General features: G+C 39.7%; 1 protein-coding gene across 1 annotated transcript in view; it reads right to left on the bottom strand.

Moving 5' to 3' along the window:
* EPB41L4A (erythrocyte membrane protein band 4.1 like 4A) overlaps positions 1–20,469 on the bottom strand; it is a 133,903-nt gene extending 113,434 nt beyond the window's left edge. Inside the window, exon 1 of the mRNA XM_065045412.1 lies at positions 20,145–20,469. Within this exon, the coding sequence (XP_064901484.1) occupies positions 20,145–20,243 (99 nt within the window). The 5' untranslated portion in view covers positions 20,244–20,469. The remainder of the gene's footprint in view (positions 1–20,144) is intronic.
* Between the last annotated feature and the right edge of the window lie 263 nt (positions 20,470–20,732).

Raw genomic sequence — 20,732 nt, 5'->3', positions numbered from 1 at the left:
CCTTAAAATCCTGTATAATCTTAAACCAGCCCAGGTTCTGTAAACCACACAGATAATTTATTTTTTTCACCACTAATTAATCTGCTGAACTCTAAAGTGAAATTTCTTACTGACAACAGGCTACTGCAACATGAAGTTGAAGTAAAAGGCAAAGGTTAAGACGGGAAAAAGAAGAAACCATACTTTGCTCTGCTTTTGTGGTAACATTACGGCAAAACAATATTACACATTTTAAGACATACCTTCTAGAATCATGAGCCTATTGAGAAGGTTGCAGAGAATAATTTCCCATGTATTAAAAAACGACGTTTTATAGAACTGCTACAATGCATCGAAGCAACAGTTTATTTTCGTAAACTCTTGTAATGACATCCCAATTTCTACTATGTTACGGGTGTCGTTGTCTTAATTCTATCATCAACAAAGATGGAAGTCAATACCATTTAACTGTGGCAACTAACTTCTCTTTGGGTTATTCCTATTTTGATTGTGCAAGTAACAGTTTTGCAAAGGCTTCAGGGACAAAATATTAGCACCTTTGACTTACAAACCACAGTGTTGTTTAAAGAAGGATTTTAAGTCAAGAAGGTCCCTGCCAAAACATATTGACTTCAGTGCAGAGGTTGTAATGCCTATCTTTAAAATTACAGGGCTTTGGACAGCAGCATTCACACTTTTCATTGTGGGGATATGGGAGTATTTGAAGGAAGCCAGCAGCCCTTCCATTCTGTGCACCCCAAACAGCTTGCAGTGGAAATTCTTGGCACGTTTCACAGCAGAGGCTCCCTGTTTCAGGGTGACATGGTGGGCTGCGATCCAGGAGATGCAGCCCCCACAGACTCCTGCCACAGCACCTTCTCAAGGTGGGGACAGGTAGCAGCTGGGATAAGCTCCACTCCAGCCATAGCCAGGTGGCATACAACTCCTAGGGAATCACAGCCAACTTGCAATAAATTAGAGCAGACCTCAGGCTACCTTAGGTAGGGCTGGGCCAAGTCAGAAAAGAAGAAACATGAAGCTGTAATTCGGACAGAGTTCAAGGAACACATACTCTCTTAATCAAAAACATTATTCCTCTCAATTTGGTGGAGCATTAATAGTTTTACAAAGATTTTTGTAGCATACCTCCTGTCCTTCCCATCTCTGCAGCCACAGACAAAACTACTAGCAAGTCTAGGTGGGAAGAAGCATGAATGGAATGGTACATTGCCTCTGCCATGTCATTTCTATTTCTACTGTACTCACTATTTTTGGATCCTAAAAGAAGCAGCCAGATGACAAAAAATCAACTGCAGTGCCAGTTCTGAGAATTAATATATGCCTCCTCCCCAGGAGATGCACCAGGTAGGTAACTCAAAATAGGCTGTCCCTGAGGACAAGCTTCTGAGCAAGCCAAGAGCCAAATTGGAGACAAACACAAACTACTTTTCTTAAGAACTTCAGTAAAACTGAACCCAAACTGGAACAATGCTCAAATACATTGGTCCACCACCCTTTTCCTGCTTCTGTAACGTTGCTGCCTGCGTAGCAGTTGGCAAGAAAGACGGTTAAAGTTGCACTGTCAGAAGAACAACACGACCACAAAGACACTGGAGAGCTCTTCAGATATGAAAGTTGAGAACTGCTTAATAAAAAGCCATTCCACACTCAGGTTCTTCAAAGCCTAAGACCAAATTGCAAGTAGCTTTGCCTTCGAATGACAGGAATTCATGTCAAGGAACTTCCTAAAAGCAGAGGGCTCTTTTAGAAATTATGATGAGTCTTATAAAATCATGAGGTTTGCTGTTTGGAACTGAATTCATACAAACTTTTACAAATAGGAATGGACACTGGATGCAACAGTGTCATGGAGGTGTCAAAAATCAGATGCATAAAACCAAGCCAACAAACTTAAAAAGTAAGTCTGCAGAGAGAAATAAATCTGCCCGTGGCTGAGGTTTGTTTGCATTTTTTTTGCTCTGCTTCTGTTCTGTGGGTTTGTTTTAAGTCAACCTCTCTTCTTTGAGGTTTTTGCCTGAACACATTTCCAATCTTCAAGGTCCCTTCAGATCTCCTAACAAAGAACTGTATAAGAACCTTTATCTGGTAGGAGGACTTATATCTGATAAGACCAATCTTAATTAAAATATAAAGTAGCTGTTTCACACCACAGTGCTTATTTCCCCTCACATCACTTGCCGCTTCTGCTCTATTAACTCCAACATCATTTACAGAGATGAAACACAAAGAGACTGCCAAAATACTGCCATTTCCTGTGGTAGAGATTGTAAAAAAAACATCTACTAGTCCCTAACTCCCAAAGTTTAAAGTCAAAATAATAGGGAAAGAAAAAAAAAATATATATATATATATAAAATTTCCCCCCTTCTTTAGTGCAAAGACTTGAAGTCCAGGCCCTCCCAAGGGTGTTAGATGGGTAGAAGCAAGAACTGTATTCTGCCCATTTACACACCATCTCAAGGCTTTGGCCAGCAGACGGTTTTCATTCTCCTCGTCACCTTCTTCAGAAGACTGTTTGTTATCACATCTTCTGGATATCTGCAGGATCCCAGCCTAGCTCAGTTTAAAGCTGCCTTGGAATGGGCAGCATTCTGCCAAGCAAACAGCTCCAGAGACAGCCAACATGAAGCACAGAGAGAATTACACACATTTGGAAAGTGTGTTGTGGTTTGGAATAGGGAAGGAGAAGCTGTCAAAGCCTTTGCAGAGTCACAAGGTTAAGTCTTCTTTGGATGGAGACAAATACAGCAGAACAATAATCCTTAGAGGCAGCAGCCTAGGGACCAGCCTCTCAAATGAGATTATCCATACAGAAGCATAAACGTATATGCTGTTTAAAATGTGCTACCAACATCAGTTGATTACCTGCACACGGCAAGCAAGGGAATCTATCCACAACCATCTACCCTTGTATAAAATTGCTGCTCAAAGTTTTTCCTTTTGCACCATTGACAGTGCAAGGTACATGCTGTCTTCTACTCGCTAGGAGGCCTCTGTTTCCCTTTCCCTTACCAGGTTAGGAAAAAAAAAAAAAAATATGAAGGTGAGGAGAGTCTAAGAAGATTATTTAATTTAGTCCTCTCTCCTTATCATCCAGGAAAGAAAAAACAGAACAAGAAGAACTATTCAAGAAAGACAAAAGGGAACTGCGAAGCAGGATTTCAGTGAGGACACATGGCAGAAACAAAGACGAAGTTTTGAGGAGTACACAAAAACACTGGGCAAGAGAAACAGCCAAAGTAAAGCAAACCAGTCCTGATATTTTCCCTTGGTACGTGAATATGAGATGGTAGTACAAGTTACATGGATACAACCTAATGCCCCATATATGCACAACATCCTTCATCTTGGGTGCCAGACAACTGCCTGAGTGCCCGTTCCTGCCCAAAGTCAAGACTTTCAGCATTTCCTATCATGAAATCTCCTAACATTCTATAAAAAAAACATGTTAAAAAGGATAAGAATCAAAGGTACTTTATGCACAGACCCATTGAAATTAGGAAAAAATGAAAGTAGCTTAACTGAAAACAAAAGTGACCCTGGCTAGATGTCAAGGAAAGCTTTCTAACTAGAAGAGTAACAAAGGACTGCAGCTGAGCTCCTGGGAGGCTCCTTTAGTTGAAGTTTTCAAAAACAGATCAGACCAAAAGAACCTGTAACTGCAATTTTTGACCATGCCCTCATGTAATGTTATTCACTGTAAACTGACTATATATCCTATTCATCGAATTCCCGTCTACCACTACTGCTCCATGGAAGCAATCCTAGCCATGGAAAAATGATGACTTTACCTTCAAGGGAAAAAAAAAAAAAATCATAACACTTGTTTAAAGTTTGAGCTTCCTCACAGAAATACACAGGTTTACAGGTTTGGGAGTCAGTAGGGTTCATGATTTTAAGTTCCTCTCTGCAACCACTACAACAAAAAAATCAAATTATTTTAAATGAGAGCAAGAAAGAAATTCCAAGACTTTGCATTGACAAAAACACCAAAGTAAAATCCACTATAAGAATCAGGCTGTAGCACTGCAGATTTGAAGCGTCACAGAGAAATCAGATACCTATGTAAGCTAAACTACCACAACCTGTGCAGCATCTTAGCAACAGCAAATGAAAGGTAATGCAACTAAGTCCTCTTATTGCAATCTAAACTAAACTGAATTACTAAATATTTGCTATTCATGCATGTGGATAGCTACTGCAGCTGAACACTTACCAGCCAGATCATGTGCCCAAACCTTTCAATAGAAACTTCTGAGAATCAGCAAAGCCCACAAATACTGCATGCAAGTAAAAGATTTAGATAGTGTAGACTCTCTGCAGAGCTTTATTTTAGATAGGTCCATGTCACTACATAAATGATTCTGTGACAGTCAAACCTGCCTTTGGAAATACAGTTTTAATATGTTTCTATATGAAGAATTACAGTATTGCTTAGAGTCAAACATTTTTTTGTGTCAGCAGCAGCTGTTCCTTAAATCTGTTAAATCCACATTGAATTATCTAGGATTGTTTGTTTATTAAAAATACAGACTCAACAGAATAAAATCCTTTACCTTCTGTTTGTGGCATTGAGTAAGAAAATGCCAACTCATTGAGATGCTGGTTCCCAGTTTCAGCTCATGAATCTTGCTCTCGTACACCAGGCATCATAAAGACAACTCAATGTAAGTGATACTGTTGTACTGACATTTACTCTGCAACTGGTAGTGCAGGCCTTGAGACAGTTATTCAGAATTACCTAAGTGCCAAGAATGATCTTTAGAAAAGACTTTTGAAATGTTCTTTTGCAAGCACTTGAACACTTTTGAAAATAAATATCATGCCTGTGCCTTTGTGTACAATTCCAATCTCGCCTGCGAGTATGTGGTAACATATAACCCCCACTGAAACCAACAGGATCTTTCTCACCAAGATCAGACCCTTCCAATTTCTTATTTTTCATATGCATCTTTTTTTTCTATTTTGATTTGATTTTTGTTTGCTTCGATACATTGTTGCTTAAATGACATCTGAAATAACCCAAAAAAGGGCAGTATTTTTTTTTTCCTGTATCAGAATGTGTGTGAGCTGACTAACACCTAAACACTGACTTGACTTACTTTGGCTTAATCAGGTGTCACTGGAGGTTATAATTCCCAGTTGACACAAGAGCACAAGGCTAGAACAAACCTTTTAAGCAGATCCACCCTTCAATTTAAATGAACTACCTTAAGGAAAAAAGAAAATTACTAAAATTATCTGTTCCACCAGATCAAAATATTTCACCAAAATATTTCACCAAAATATTTTTTGTACTCTAATCCTTAGCATAGGTAGATATAAATACGTTTCAAGGTGTTTCATCCTTCTCCAATATATTCCTTTTCTCACAAGTGAGTAGCCTGTATAACATGAGCACTAGCATAACGTGTAGCCAAACAGCTTACAGGAGAATTGTGAGGTTTTTTCTCCACAAAAGCATATTCAGTTAGTCAGAAAGACAATTTTTGCATTAAGATAAAATCTTGAGGTTTGGGGGTTTGACGGGCTGGCAGGGCTAATGGAGTGATCAAACAAGTTTGATAGATTGTGTTTTGGTAAGGGCAGTACTTACTGTGGAACTATGTGCTAGGCCTTTGGCAGACAAGCTACCTTTGTAGCTTTGTGTTAGAGATGCTTAAAATCTTCAGGCTTGCCTAGAAATCTACTTCGATGTTTTAGCAGAGTGCTCAAGTGCTACCACAACTAAAACAGTGTCTCACCCTTCAAAAGCTCCATCCACAACTTTGTGCAGAAGGAAACAGCCGAACACATGGAAAATAACCTAAATCTACATGTATCATGAGTGCTGGAGCATAAACTAACAGAGTCAGAGGCATTGTTTAATTAAAGGCTCAGTCCTTTCTTCCAGACTGAAAATGGCTAGCACTCCTGACATAGCACAAGGCTTCCTTTGTGTATACTTAAAACAATCACTACTGCAATTTCTTTAAATTGTTCTTCCTGTTCCTCCCTCCTGCTTCAAGATTAAAAGAACTGAGAAGAATCATGCTTTTCCCTACATTATTTTTTTCCCTTTTTGCAAGCCTGTACTGAATAGAAAAAGCCTCTATCGGGCCATTCAGGTTTCCTGCTCCCCCATAGCTGTTTCTAACTGACTTCAAAATGCAAACACACTGTATGAACTCCACAGAAGGAACCTACTTCTTAAAGGTGCTGTACACTGCTAGTTTCTGCAATTTACTGCTTCAATAAATTCTTTCACTTCATTTTTCATAAACTCACATTTTTGTACATATTTGTATAACTTCAAGAGACAGGTGAATGCAGTAATGAACACTGGCCTGTACTTTTGTGACTTTTCAAGTGCATACTTAAACTTCAGTAGAGCAAGCATGAAATAATGAATCATCATCAAGAGAAGATACATGGTGGGATTAAATAATACTGAAGAAAATTTAACTTACCCTTTTGATTTTGAAGTTTCCTTGGGTGCATTACTTGCTTATGAAAAGTTCTTGATTAATATTCTTGGAGGGAGAGTTCTATAAGTACACTACATGTATGTCACACACAGCAATAAAAGTATTTCTGTATTCTCCCCTACTGCAAAGCATCAACCTATATATTACCTATGTAATACTCATGGACAAAAAAAATAAAATAAAATCAAGAAAACAGAGAATATCATGGGCTCAGATACAGACTATGCAACAAGGAAAAAAACACATCAGTAACAAAAAAGCTGGGTTTGATTAATTTTCAGTGAAGTCAATGCAGGTGGTTTAATTCCCTCCCAATGAAACCTTCCGCTGAATGAAGTACACCAAGTCAGAAGCATGCTTTCCTGCAGGACTTCTGCCTTCTGGAGTTTGTGCATAATACAGAAAAAATTTTGAGCTCTTACAAACATCTTAATTTTACCCTGAGCCCTCCAATTTCTGTACAGACAGACACACAACAATATCAAAAAGAAACCTATTATTTTTTTGACCATCCATGCTGAATTTTGTTCACTGTTCACAAAACAGCAGACATCATAAACAAACATAGTTTGCCCTGCAGTTTGTCTTTAAGCAAAGACTTCAGGAGAGTTTGTGAAACCTCCTCCTAGACCAAAATTTTTTCAGGAAAGTGGGATATGGGAAAAAAATGATCTAAGATCACGGAATAAAGATTAAGTCATGACAGCCCTCATGCTCTAAGCAGTCAGACACAAGATCTGAACACCGATGAAAGGCCAAGGACAACTAAGAAAAGGTTTAACTTTTATTTAAGAGGTAGAAAGTTTATACGCTTCTTTTATGTGAAGAATATGTAACATCTTCATACAAGATCTAACACATTTTATTTTCGGCATCATCATTTACTAATTGAGCCTGCTCACAGAAAAACTGGGTCCAATTTGGCTCCTCCTGAATCTGCTGTCAAGGCACACCAAAATACCTATTGTCTTTATTGGAATTGAAACCAGTCCACAATTTCAAGTATTCCAAAATCAAGGAAAGGCTTTGGTAACGTGCCACTGCTTTCACAAGGAAAATAAATATTATTATCGAATTGTTGCCTGAGGAAGAGAATTGGCTTCTGCAGGAACAAACCAGGGACACTGAAGGAACAGCTGACAGAATCACAAGGCCAAGGGTATTTTCTTAGTAGTAAATCTCATCCATACCTATCTGGAGCATTGGGAGAGCAAAGAATATGCCCCATTTTGGGAGAAAGGCATTTTGTAAGGTGATTTTAATGGCACTATAGCTTTTCAAGTCTTAACACAGAAGTACAAAAATGTACTCAAAATAATGCAGAATAAATGCAGTACCATGGCTTTAGAGCTTGCTATGTTCCAGGTGAAGAACATATGCACCAAAAAGAAAACTGAAGTGTTCAGCCAACTTAAATGTTATACACAAAAAGAACAGGCACATGGACACGTGTTTTGGAACATCCAGGTCCTACTGAGGGACTTTTAGAGAGAAAAAAAAAGAACAGGGGGAAGAATATGGCTAAAGAATCTGATATCACTTCAAAACAGAGGCAAAATATTTGATCCTTTGAACTTAAGAGCTTTATTCCATCCTGAAAATATTATTAAAAAAAACTTCTAAGCCAACTGCCTCCTTCCCTACCCAAAGCAGCCAATGCAAATTAAACCTAAACAGCTGAGGGCAAGTCAGGACATTCACATACCTCTTCAAAAGGTTCCACTACAAGGTCTTGTAGCTTTCTTCCCTTCTTTCACAGAGGAGAAAAAAAAAAAAAAAAAGACAGAAAAGTTTTTTGCAAGTGTAAAGATGCTGTCAATTTGCCTCTCTCCTTCATTTCCCTGGGGCCTTTTTCTCCTGATCACCATTACTGACCTTATACCATCTTTCTCCCATAACACCTTCTAAAGTGTCCTAATTTCCTCTTAAGAAATATCTGGGCACAGTTGTCAGGATCATTTACTGTATGGTCCTCAATATAAACAGCTTGATTTCAGTCATTCAAGACAACCTTCAACATCACCCAGCAATGCATGCACCTTCAAAGCACCCCAATACATATCACTGACCCCTTACAATCATGCTATGACAATCAGAATTATGATAGTCCAAGACTCAGCTTTCTTTTATTCTGACATATTGAATAAACACACCAAGCAAAGAGAGAAAAGATTGTCTGTCAGCATCAAGCAGACCCCAAAGGACCTCCAAAGGGGGAGGTCTGGGCTGTGTGCTACACAGTGCAGATGTGGACAGCTGTACCACTTAGCCCAGGATACAACGAGCTCCTTGCCCTCCCTTATACTGTCTTTCCAGGTAGTACAGACACGGCCACAGAAAACCACGGGAAACAAAAATCTGATGGTTCCTCAGCATGAACAAAACAGAAGTTTTGGCTTTCCAGTCCCCTCTGTTTCTGACACATGATGTCCTTTAACTTCAACAGCCTTGATGAGAAGATTGTACTCCTTTATAAACAATAGCCATCTTCTATACCAGAGGTAAACAGGCAACACTACTGAAACAGAATTAGAGGCAAGGCCCAATGCAGGATTTTTCTGTCTTTGGTGTTGGCCAACACCAGCTACTTTTAAGGACAGTTTAAGATGCCCCCAGTAGGAAGAGACTGCTTTCATATTACATGTCATATTAATATTCAGAGATTATCTCTTTTCATAAAAGATATCTAACCGTTTGCTTCAAGGTTTAAGTCAGTGCTAAACTCACCCCTCATTACTCACCTAAGTGTTCTTCATTTTTTTAATGCTTAATAACTAGTTTCACAAGTTTCTGGTGGTACTCACACATTGCATTAAAAATATATATATTTTTTCCCTTATGGTTCTGAATGCAGCAGCTTATAAAAACAACTCTTCTTTTGGTATTCTGAAGGAAAAAAGAACTAAACACTACATTCCTTTTAGCCACCATTCATCCACCAAACAGGAAATAAGTTTCTTACAATTTTTTTACACGGTGACACTGAGAATCTGAGTTAAACTGATGAACCAAAACCAGACCTGTAACTTTTCCATACTTAATTTATTTAAAAGAGTCATAATAAATGAGATCTCCTATATCTAATAATTAAGAAGCGGGTATTACTATACATAAAAGAAAAACACAGAATATTAGTGATTGGAAGGGACCTCAAAAGATCATTTCGTCCAATCCTGCCGCCAGAGCAGGAACATCTAGATGAGGTTACACAGGAATGTGTCCAGGTGGGTTTTGAATGTTTCCAGAGAAGGAGACTCCACAACCTCCCTGGGCAGCCCGTTCCAGTGCTCTGTCACCCCCACTGTGAAGAAGTCTCTTCTTATATTTAAGTGGAACCTCCTGTGTTCCAGTTTGTACCCACTGCCCCTTGTCCTATCATTGGTTGTCACCGAGAAGAGCCTGGTTTCATCCTTGTGACACTCACCCTTTACATATTTATAAACATTAATAAGGTCACCCCTCAGTCTCCTCTTCTCCAAGCTAAAGAGACCCAGCTCCCTCAGCCTTTCCTCACAAGGGAGATGTTCCACTCCATCATCTTTGTGGCTCCGCGCTGGACTCTCTCCAGAGGTTCCCTGTCCTTGAACTGAGAGGCCCAGAACTGGACACAATATTCCAGATGTGGTCTCACCAGGGCAGAGTAGAGGGGGAGAAGAACCTCTCTCTACCTACTAACCACCCCCCTTCTAATACATCCCAGGACACCATTGGCCTTCCTGGCCACCAGGGCACAGTGCTGGCTCATGGCCATCCTGCTGTCCGCCAGGACTCCCAGGTCCCTTTCCCCTACACTGCTCTCTAACAGGTCATTCCCCGACTTATGCTGGAGCCTGGGGTTGTTCCTACCCAGATGCAAGACTCTACACTTGCCCTTGCAATATTTCATTAAATTTCTCCTCGCTCAACTCTCCAGCCTGTCCAGGTCTCACTGGATGGCAGCACAGCCTTCTGACGTGTCAGCTGCTCCTCCCAGCTTGGTGTCATCAGCAAACTGCTGACAGTGCACTCTATTCCCTCATCCAAGTTATTGATTAATATATTGAATAGTACTGGTCCCAGTACCAACCTTTGAGGCACTCCACTAGATACAGGCCTCCAACTAGACCCTACCCATTGACCACAACTCTCTGGCTTCCTTCCTTCAGCCGGTTCACAGTCCACCTAACTACCTGATCATCCAGTCCACACTTCCTCATTTTAACTGTGAGGATGCTGTGGGAGACTGTGTCAAATGCTTTACTGAAATCAAGATAGACCACATCCACTGCTTTGCCATCATCTACCTACCTTGTTATGTCCTCATAAAAGGTTATGAGGTTGGTTAAGCATGACTTCCACTTGGTGAAGCCATGTTGACTGCCCCTAACTACCCTCTTACCCTTGATATGCCTTGAGATGGTGCCAAAGATAAGTTGTTCTATCACCTTTCCAGGGATGGAGCTGAGGCTGAGCGGTCCTGGGTCCTCCTTCTTGCCCTTTTTGAAGACTGGAGTGACATTTGCTTTCCTCCAGTCCTCAGGCACCTCTCCTGTTTCCCAAGACTTAGCAAAGATGATGGAGAGTGGCCTAGCAAAGACTTAACCAGCTCCCTCAGCATCCATGGGTGCATCCCATCCGGACCCATGGATTTATGGATATCCAGATTGCTTAACTGCTCCCTAACCCTGTCCTCATCAACCAAGGCAAACTCCTCCATTGTCCTGCCTTCTTCTGAGGCCTCAGGTGTACGGGGCTCCTCAGGACAGCCTTCAGCAGTGTAGACAGAGACAAAGAAGTTGTTCAGTAACTCTGCCTTCTCTGTAACTTCTGTCACCAGGGCACCCACCCCATTCATCAGTGGGCCTACATTGCCTCTAGTGTTAGTTTTATCTGCCATGTATTTGAAGAAGCTGAAAATATTTTTGGTGACACAACAAGTAACCTATTCTCAGACATAAATGAGAATTTACAGTGAAATATATATATGTGGAAAACAAGAGTGAAGTCCAGTGTTTTTTATCCGGATGATCTTTTTTCTGGCTCCATCCTGCTACATGCTCAACAGCCCTTAGTTCTGCAAAGTGTTAAAGCATGTGCTTACATACATTAATAGCCAGGCCAAAGTTTACCACTTATTACATAGAGAAACTGCCATTTTCTGCCTTCCAAATACTTTTCATTCAATTGAGAAATAAAAGACCCTCCTTTTCCATTACTAAAAGGCACTTTGTCTCACATAGCCAAGCATGTATCCCTCAGTGCATTCAGTTCTCATTTTCCTGAGAATACAGGAAAGATAGTAATGTGCTAAGCCACTTACTATCAAACTGGCTCACTCAATCACAAACAGATTTTACCAACATGCCCAAAACTTCAAGAACTACAGGAAGACAGATTGTCTGCTTGTGTGGCTTATAGAGAGCTGTTTGTAACCCTGCAAATTTTAAAAGGTAAATACTGACAAATACTTAAGTACATGAAACAAACAAAATATAGCCCACTTTTTCCTCCACATCAGTAACTATCCATGACTATAATTACTTCATTATACATTTTAAATGTAGTCAGAAGGAGCAGCTGGACTTCACAGAAGGCAAAGGATTCCTCTTATTAAACTTAACTAAGACAAATACCTGATAGGAAGGAGGGTTTGCCACTGGTATGCACTTCTTTCACACCAAGACAGAATAAAAAAATTCACCAGGGGCAATGAAAAAGAAGGGCATGTTTAAAAGGAATCCTTACATACCTCTGAGACTTCTAACAACCAAGCTTTAACATAACACCCCTGGTACTATAGGTTAATGACTGGTTTTCCATGAAGATTGATCAAAAAATCCCTAACATAGGTATATCAAATTTTAGTTGTTATTTTCCATAATGACGATTTGTACTATCAATTCAAAGAAACTACTGAGGTGTCTTTTTTCCAGCTGTGGAAAGGTAGTATTCGAATTACATTACACAAAAGGTCTCTTCCCTTGTCATCGCAGCATTTATTTTCCTCTCTCACTCATATTCTATAACCTCCCCAATATTACTGTTTTTCTTTTCCTTTCCTCAAATAAAGAATGCAAATCCACTGTTTGTGTGATTACTGCTGCCTGTGTCCCTTTTTACATTTTCTTACAGGTAAGCACCTACCTCCCAAAGACTCACTAAGCACATTCAACTTCTAATCAGTGGAACAACAGGCAAAACAAGCTATGGTATGTTTATTGAAATTTTAGCTTTAAAAAAATCAATATTTATGTTCACAAACAAAGCAATACATCCTTCTATCAGAGACAAGCACATTTCCCACTTGGCAAAACAGGCAGATCCCCCTCTTAATGCTGCAGCAAAAGCAAGGGAGCAGAGCTCTCATTTTCCAATGTTTCTATTGATTTTCCACTTCTAAATAATAGCATGGGTTGACCTCAAGCATGTCCCTTTGACCTTACTGCCTACAGTGTTCAACCATCCCCAACGCAGGACACAAAGGAAGAAGAGGGAACAAAAGCACAATCAATACTGAAATGACAATCTTCATTTTAAACTATGAAATTAAATTGGTATGCAGCAAATACAAGATCTGATCAAAAAAGCAGTATCTAAAACGTGTACTAAAAATGCAGTCTTCAAATTTCTACCCATATATTGAAATATGATTATTTACCTGCAAAGATCTCACTTTTGAATAAAATGCATCTAATATAGCTGCTCTATCATCAGGAAAACAAAATCCTCTTGAGGAAAATAAGAGTTTAAGTGAAAGAAGCACTGACAAGAATTAATAAAGGAGAATACTTCAATAATCTCTCATGTTTCTATCAGGAATACACATACTAGTAACGATGTAACATGACCAATGGGTAACTTCTTGTTTTCTAATACATGTCCAATACTAACTTGGCAACAGATATTTTACAGTGTGGAGTGACATGAAACTATAGTTTGTTAATGAAATTATCTTTCTGAAGCACGTTTCAAATTATTCAGTCTCTTCAATAGTTGCCCTCATATCACATGGTAATTTTTAGCAGTTTTCTTTACTAAAGGAAAGGTTGCAATTCTGCAGTTGAATTTTAGTTTAGAACCTTAATAAACTAAAATTAATAAAATATCAACAGATGGTACTTTATTAAATAATCTAATATTAAAAATGCTCAATCCAAGTTACAGAAATCCAAAAGCATTTAAAAAAAAGGCCACCTCACATGGTTTACATTTGTCCTGGTTATATTAAGAATTTATTGTTCATTGAAACCATCCAAACAGACCCCTCTGACAATATTATTCCTCAAACCTCAGGCTGACTAAGAGGTAACTTCATCTAAAAGTTAATGGATTTCCTTCTTGCTGTCATGCTGGTTTCATTAATTTAGTTAAATGCACCTAGGGAAAATGTATCTAAGTGTTCACTTATTTTATGGTTATTATCTAGGGTATTCAAAATTGCTGATCTCATCTGTAAAGATATTGGTGAAATTAGTAATCTGTTTCAAATATGTGACAGTAATTTCAAGAAGTAATTAATAGCAAGGTTCATGAGCCCTTTTGTTCCTTTCATTCTTTTTTAACTAGAACTGTACACTGTTTTGCTCCATTTTTAGAGGACTGAAATAGTTCATAATTCCACGGGTACCATCTTGTACTCAGTGTGCAATCAAATGACTATTTCATACTCCTAATAGAAATTTAAGAAGGAATAGCGTCTTTCTAATATGGAAATGGAAAGGAGTATCATTAAATTACATTTTTGTTAAATTTGTTTTTGTTGCTTTTGTTACAAATAATCCTTACATGTACTGTATCTACTACATTAAAGAAGAAAACATATTTATTTACACTTGGAGCTTGACAATATTATCTATTTAGTTTCTCTGCTACTGTACAAAATATGCATACATAGAAAAATTTATAAAGTTTTATAAAGTTTTATAAAGCTTTATAAAGAAAAGAAATTACGAGGTTGTCAACAAGACTTATAATAGTATCATTTTTTTCTAAATACCATTTTCAGTGTTTTAAAATAAAAAAGCTGGATTTCAAGATCGTGTACTTAACCAATCAACTTTTTACTAACTATTATTTTCAAAACAATATTCTTAGTATCTAGAAGAATCTGACTTGAGAATATCTATTAATCAATATCAAACAGGGCAAATGAAAAAATACAATTTAATATGCTTGAGCTTTGATATTACAGTTTGGTAATTACTGTAGGTAGCAAGCAAATTACCATAGGTGGAAAGCAATTGCAATCTACCATTAAAAAGATTTTTAGGATTTCTGAAACAGAGTACCTGCATAAGGAAGAAAATTTCTCACAGAAAGATGGGGTTTTTTTAAAAAAGTAGATGAATGAAACAGCAGAAATCACTGTCTCAAAGAATACATTTTATATTCACACAGCAAATGACTACCACTTTGACTTTTAATTCCAACTCTAAATTAGAATAATTAGCACAATGTAAGATCTTTCTGTTCATAGGGCTCTATTGCCTGCTGACATGCATTCATCAAGCATCTTCACGAGGGAAAAAAACAGGAGCCATATTGTCTCCTTGGAGTCCCTAGTGCTAAACCAGCTTGATCTGCAAGTGCACCCCACACTTTCTCTATATACTAATTTTTTAAACCATGACATTTGGAATATTTTCAATGGCTCAGATTAAAAACAAACAAACACACATAAAAAAAAAAAAAAACACACAAAAAAACGACAACACACACACACTCCACACCCCGTCTCAAAAAAGGAAAAGAAAAAAAAAAACCTCAACTGGGGAGCGAAAAAAGAAGAAAGCCAGAATAATCCCCAGATAACTTTCTAAAGATTTTATGTTTCCCAATTTCTGCATGTCATACTACATCATATTGCCAATTATTCCTTAAGTAGCTTAATAACATGTATCCTATTCTGATGAACCTACTCACGTTTTTCACATACCAAGTAATTTAACTCAGTTCCTAACCTCAGTTGCCCACTATTTCAGGTATTTTTGTGTGAACAGTTTTTTGTTTATTTTTTAAAGCATGATGACATTTTGAAGGTTGTTTTTAGATTGATTGACCTCATTTTGTTAAAATCTCAGTAAATCATCATGAAGAAAAATCTGTATGCTTATTTCACAGATAAAAACCACAGACTTTATTTGGAGACTGAGTACCTTATACAGAGATTCAATCTGTAAATGTAGCTTATACATCATTAAATGCATCTCTGTATGGAAGGCCACATATGGAGGGCCAGACAGCGTTGTACATCACAGAAGTACCAATTAACACCTTAACGTAGCAAGTAAGTGGTATGGTGGCCAGAATATCACTGTGAGATGGCACTTCCAAATGAAATAATGTTACAGAACATATACTGCACACAGAGTCTTCCAGTAAGAATTAGTGCATCTATTGTATTCATCACTTGTCTTATGATGAAACTTTGCTGTTGGCCCATCATATATGTCAAATTAAATGGGACTTAGCAAAAAAATAGTGCTCAGAGAGCAATTTCAAGAAACACTGAAAAAGTGCAGTGATGAAATGGCTTAAGACCAGAGAACTTCACTGGACAAGTAGCTAATATTTTTTTAATAACTTTATTCCAAATGAAGAGATAAAAACATAGGGGGGCTTCACAACATTTTTAACTTCTTCGGGGAGAAGAAAACAAACATTCACCTTAAATAATGTTTTCAAGAAAAATAAGTAAAAGAGCTGTTAAATCCCTGTTATGTACACACTACAGCTTGACCATTCTTTCTGAAACAGCTAGTCACAAATAGGCTTTGTAGCAGTATTTCCTGATGGCCCACAGAGGATTCCTTGACCCCCAGTAACAAGTTCATGCAACAAGGCACAACAATCCTCTTCTGCGAGGGCAATTAGTCCAATTCTTAATACACAACCCACCAGTCAGGTATCATGTCTTGTGACATCAATGAATAAGCTATATCTTCTTAGAAGGCACAAAAATGCCTAAAATATTCTTTAATCTATGTGAAGATTAGTCAAAGTAACAGTCCTGGAAAAGTGATTATTTTTCAGTTAACAACTGATCTTTACCATATTTGTAGGAAAAGTCTGTTAAAATCCCACATCTTAATTGTCATCTTCAACATCATTTGTAGAGAAAAAGTTGCCCCAATCTGAGACCATATACCTTGATTAGACAAGCTGTACCAGAACCTGTTGAACAGCATCTTTTAATCCAAATTACTTGAACTAGCAACTGCAATTACTTTATTATCACAAAACATGTGATATCCAAAATATCTTTTACTGTTAATGTACTAGGTGGAAACATAAGAATTGAAATTATGAGATATTTGATGTCCTTTCCTGATTATCTAGTTATTATTAGCTTGCTGGAAACCTGAATGCTGGAGAGCCAGCTTCCACATTTTCACACAGCAGTGCTCTGACCTTAAACCACAAAGAACAGCAAGACCGCACAGGCAACAGTGACAAAACAGAAACAAGCTATGAGAAACAAAAGTCCATTTGAGCAACTACAAGGAAGAGATAATCACAAACCCCTCTAGAAAGCATGGGCCACAGCAGGCTGGTCAGCTGCTACCAGTGCAGAGGACTAGGAACTTTATTCCTGGCTATGATGTTGATCTGTTGCAGAACTTTGGAAAAGTCACTTGACCTCTTTGCACCTCAGCTTCCCCACTTGGAACCAGAAAAAGAAAATAATCCTTTCCCTAACAAGCTCTTTGAAATCCGCACAGAAGAGACAAGTATCTGTAAATTGCTCTCAAAGTCTTAGTCTTGTGCCAATTCTGCTAATTTTTTTTAATCTGAAGTACAACTTTAAGCCCACTACAGTACCAAGAATGTGTTAATAAAAATGGTAATTCAAAATGTCATGTTTTGCTGCATATAGTGGCTGTCAAGTACAGCAAGCCAGAAATAACTACAATGCAAAATAAGCAATGCATCTTCAAAACCCTAAGTCAGTTCAGAAACAAGTATCTACTTCATGCCTTCATTCCAGATTCACTGAAGAAATGAAGTTGCCTGAGACTCCTACAGCCACAGATCTGTCTTCCACCCTTCAAAGCAAATAAGACTAAATTCACTAATATCAAGTAACTACATAGGCAGTAAATAGCTATTAAGTTGTGGCCTTTATCTCTAGCAGACATGCATCTGCTTGGGAAAAAGAAGGGAACAATGTTGCTTGTATAACCACTTGGAATCTCTGTGCTTGTTACAGTTCAAGATTTGTGCAACTACCAAAAACATAAGTTTCCTGTATAGATGTGAATCCACTTAAAAGCCTGAAGACAAAACAAAGGTCAGTTCCAGGATCTGAAGTTCTAATAAAATCTTTGTTTTTAAATAAAATACATAATATTTATAATCTATACCTTGGTGTCAAAGCTGAAATTTTATAAAAGCAAATACAAGACTGCATTTTCAGATGTGAACATGTTAGCAATAGAATAAAAACAAAACATTCATATTTCACGTTTAAAGTGGCAAATGACAGAACACAACACATTTTAAGTAATTTTTTAATAAGAAGTAATCATATAACTTCAGTTATTCGGTAAGAATAAAAACAAATGCTTCCTGAGCACTTTAAAATGGCATAAGCCAGAACTCAGTTGAAAGAGCCAGTTCTACCCCCTTCCGGCTGTGAAAAAGATCAGGACACTGATCCAGATGAAGATTTACCCAGTAAAAGGAAAACCAGTGGTTACCCTTCAGCTGGACATGCGCTGCTCTTCACACACAGCTGCACAAACACTTGTGCAAGTATAAAGACAAATGAGGATACAATGGTGGAAGTAGCTCACTAGGGGAGAACTATGCAGTTCTTCTCTGTAGGTTTTCAAAAGCTCATGGAGTTACATCGCTGGGGTGTGATTTCTTATTATATAAATTTAATCTTAAAAAAACCACCACCACCAAAAAAAAAAAAAAAAAAAAAAAAAAGGCTGCTACAAAAAGGGAGATTCTCCTTTCCCTCAAGTTCCCTGCCATGCAGTGTTAGTGTCTACCTCAAAATGTTCACAAACTACTACTTCTCTGTCAGATTTGCACACTGTTCCAACTGACTATGACTGCTCCTTGGTTAGTTTCAAGGCAGAGAAGGGGCAGGTGGAAGGGTAGCATCCTACCACATTCAGATCACACTAAAAATGGCAGGAAACCACACCCTTGTCTTAAACTAGGTGGTTCTCAACAGGGCAAGTCATGCATTCTTAAAAAAGAAGTTACATGTTCAGAGCCTTTCTTTCCCATGGGACACTAATTTTTATTACACACCGCACAAACACATCACCTTTCAAGGTCTGGATTCAAAAAGCTGACTTTGCAGATTATTCTTTTAATATACTTCTGCGACTGCACATTTAGAGGAAGCTAAAGCATATATGCATGCAAAACATACATACCCACATCTGCAGACACAAAGTTAAGTTTTTCATAAGTATCTAAACTCAGACTTCATGATTCTACTTAGCTACTGAATTCCAGTGTCACAGTGATTTCCTTACTTTTCTGTGCTAAGCATGGATTTATGAGCCTATCTGCTGGCAGCTGATTCAGCAAAGCTTGACAATTCTCAATACATGTAGAGCTGGTAATGCCACAGATTATAATTAAAATCATATTGTCAAATTTAGACTTCCTCACCCTCCCCCCTCCCCCGCTTTGAGTTTTTATTTCCACAGTTGCTTCACAAAACTTTAATCATTCAAGCTGAAACATACAGGCATACCGGTTTTTTGGTCTGTGGTTTTGTTTTTTTTTTTTTTAATGTCTTAGGTACAATATATCAGTCCTTTCCAACAATAAATTTTAGAAGAACTGATGTCTTTCTTTTTCTCTCTTTTTTTTTTTTTTTTCCTGATTGAACAATGAAACCATGCTCTTATGTTGCAAATAAATTCACGTCCCTGGCTTTTCGGACAAGGGCTTTAAGTGTCTGAGACATGCCACTTGCTGTCATCAGGGTTAACCAAACAGGACCAAGTTAAGGGCCTTTAGAAAAATCTCAGTTTTCACATGCTCTGTCAGGGCTCATTAGCGTTTGGCAGATGACTACTTTGAGGAGTTCATCCGCGCCGAACGGGCTGCAGCAGCACAAGAGCTTTTCCCACCGCTCACGCTGCCGGCCGCAAAGCTGGAGGGGAGGCTGGATCTTCACCCCTCCGCTCGGGAGCGGCAGCCTCGCCACCCTCGGGGGCCGGGGGCGACGCCCGGCTCTGCCCCGCTGTCGGTGCCCTTTCCCCCGGAGAGGCGAGCAACCCCAGGGAGGGCACGGCGGGGAGCGGCGGCCAGAGGGAAAGGGCAATGACTCAACACGGACGCGCAACAGCCCGTGTACACAGTCGCCTTTTACTTTTTTTTTTTGGTATAATGTACAGAAAAGCACTTGTACCAAGCGTCCCGTGCTGCGGCGTGGTGGGCACCTGCTCATTTTATTGAGTATCTTAAAGTCTCCAAAGTCACGTCTAGCCCACCGGTTCGCGTCTTCCCGATTCATCTGTCCCTTGCGCGATCGCAACGAAAGTTAAGGAATCATTTTTTCACCTCCTGTGGGATCCCGAAAACCCTTTTTCTTTACCGCCGCTCCCTTCCCGGTTACTGAAACGCGGTAGGGAGGCAGCCGCCGCCGGGCAACCGCACCGCACAGCGAGGGGCCGGGCCCCGGGGGCTCTCCCGCAGCGCATCCCAGAGCCCCACCACCTTTACCTTGATGCCCTGCTGCTGGGTGGTCAGGGTGAGCTTGGACTCGTCCAGGAGCAAAACTTCGCAGTAAAATTCCTCCGGGACCGCGCAGAAACAGCCCATACCTGCTGCGATAGCCGGGGACGGGGCGAGGAGGCGGGAAGAGCCTCAAGCGGCGGCGGAGAGGGGCTGAGGCGCAGCCGGGTCTGGGCCGCGCCCGGCTCCGCACCCGGTTCCGCGTCCCGCCGCAGCGTTGCAGAGCGGCGTGTGCTAGGGCGCAGCACCCAGCCCCACGGTGCGGCCCTCAGCCGCCATCCCGCGGAAGAGCCTGGACGAAAGGTGCCGGGCGCTCCCTGTGGGAAAGAGGGAGGAAAAAAACCGGCGGCTTTTTAGGAAGGAGCTCAGGGCGCAGCCCTCGCCCGCGGCGGGCTGTCACAGAGCTCCCCGCTGCTGCCGCCTCGGGGTGGTACCGAGCCTCTCACCCGCCCCCGTCCCGTCCCCCGCCCCGTCCGCGCACGTTTCCGCGCCTCCCCTTTGTGTGGAGGAGCGGGCGCCGGGGAGCTTTCTCCGCCGCCGGTGCCGGAGAGGGATTCCCTGCCCGGCGACCATGTT

Source organism: Columba livia, chromosome Z (assembly GCF_036013475.1).
Source record: "Columba livia isolate bColLiv1 breed racing homer chromosome Z, bColLiv1.pat.W.v2, whole genome shotgun sequence".
Lineage (NCBI taxonomy): Eukaryota > Metazoa > Chordata > Aves > Columbiformes > Columbidae > Columba > Columba livia.
The sequence above is the reverse complement of the archived record's forward strand: the minus strand, read 5'-3'. Positions and strand labels throughout refer to the sequence as shown.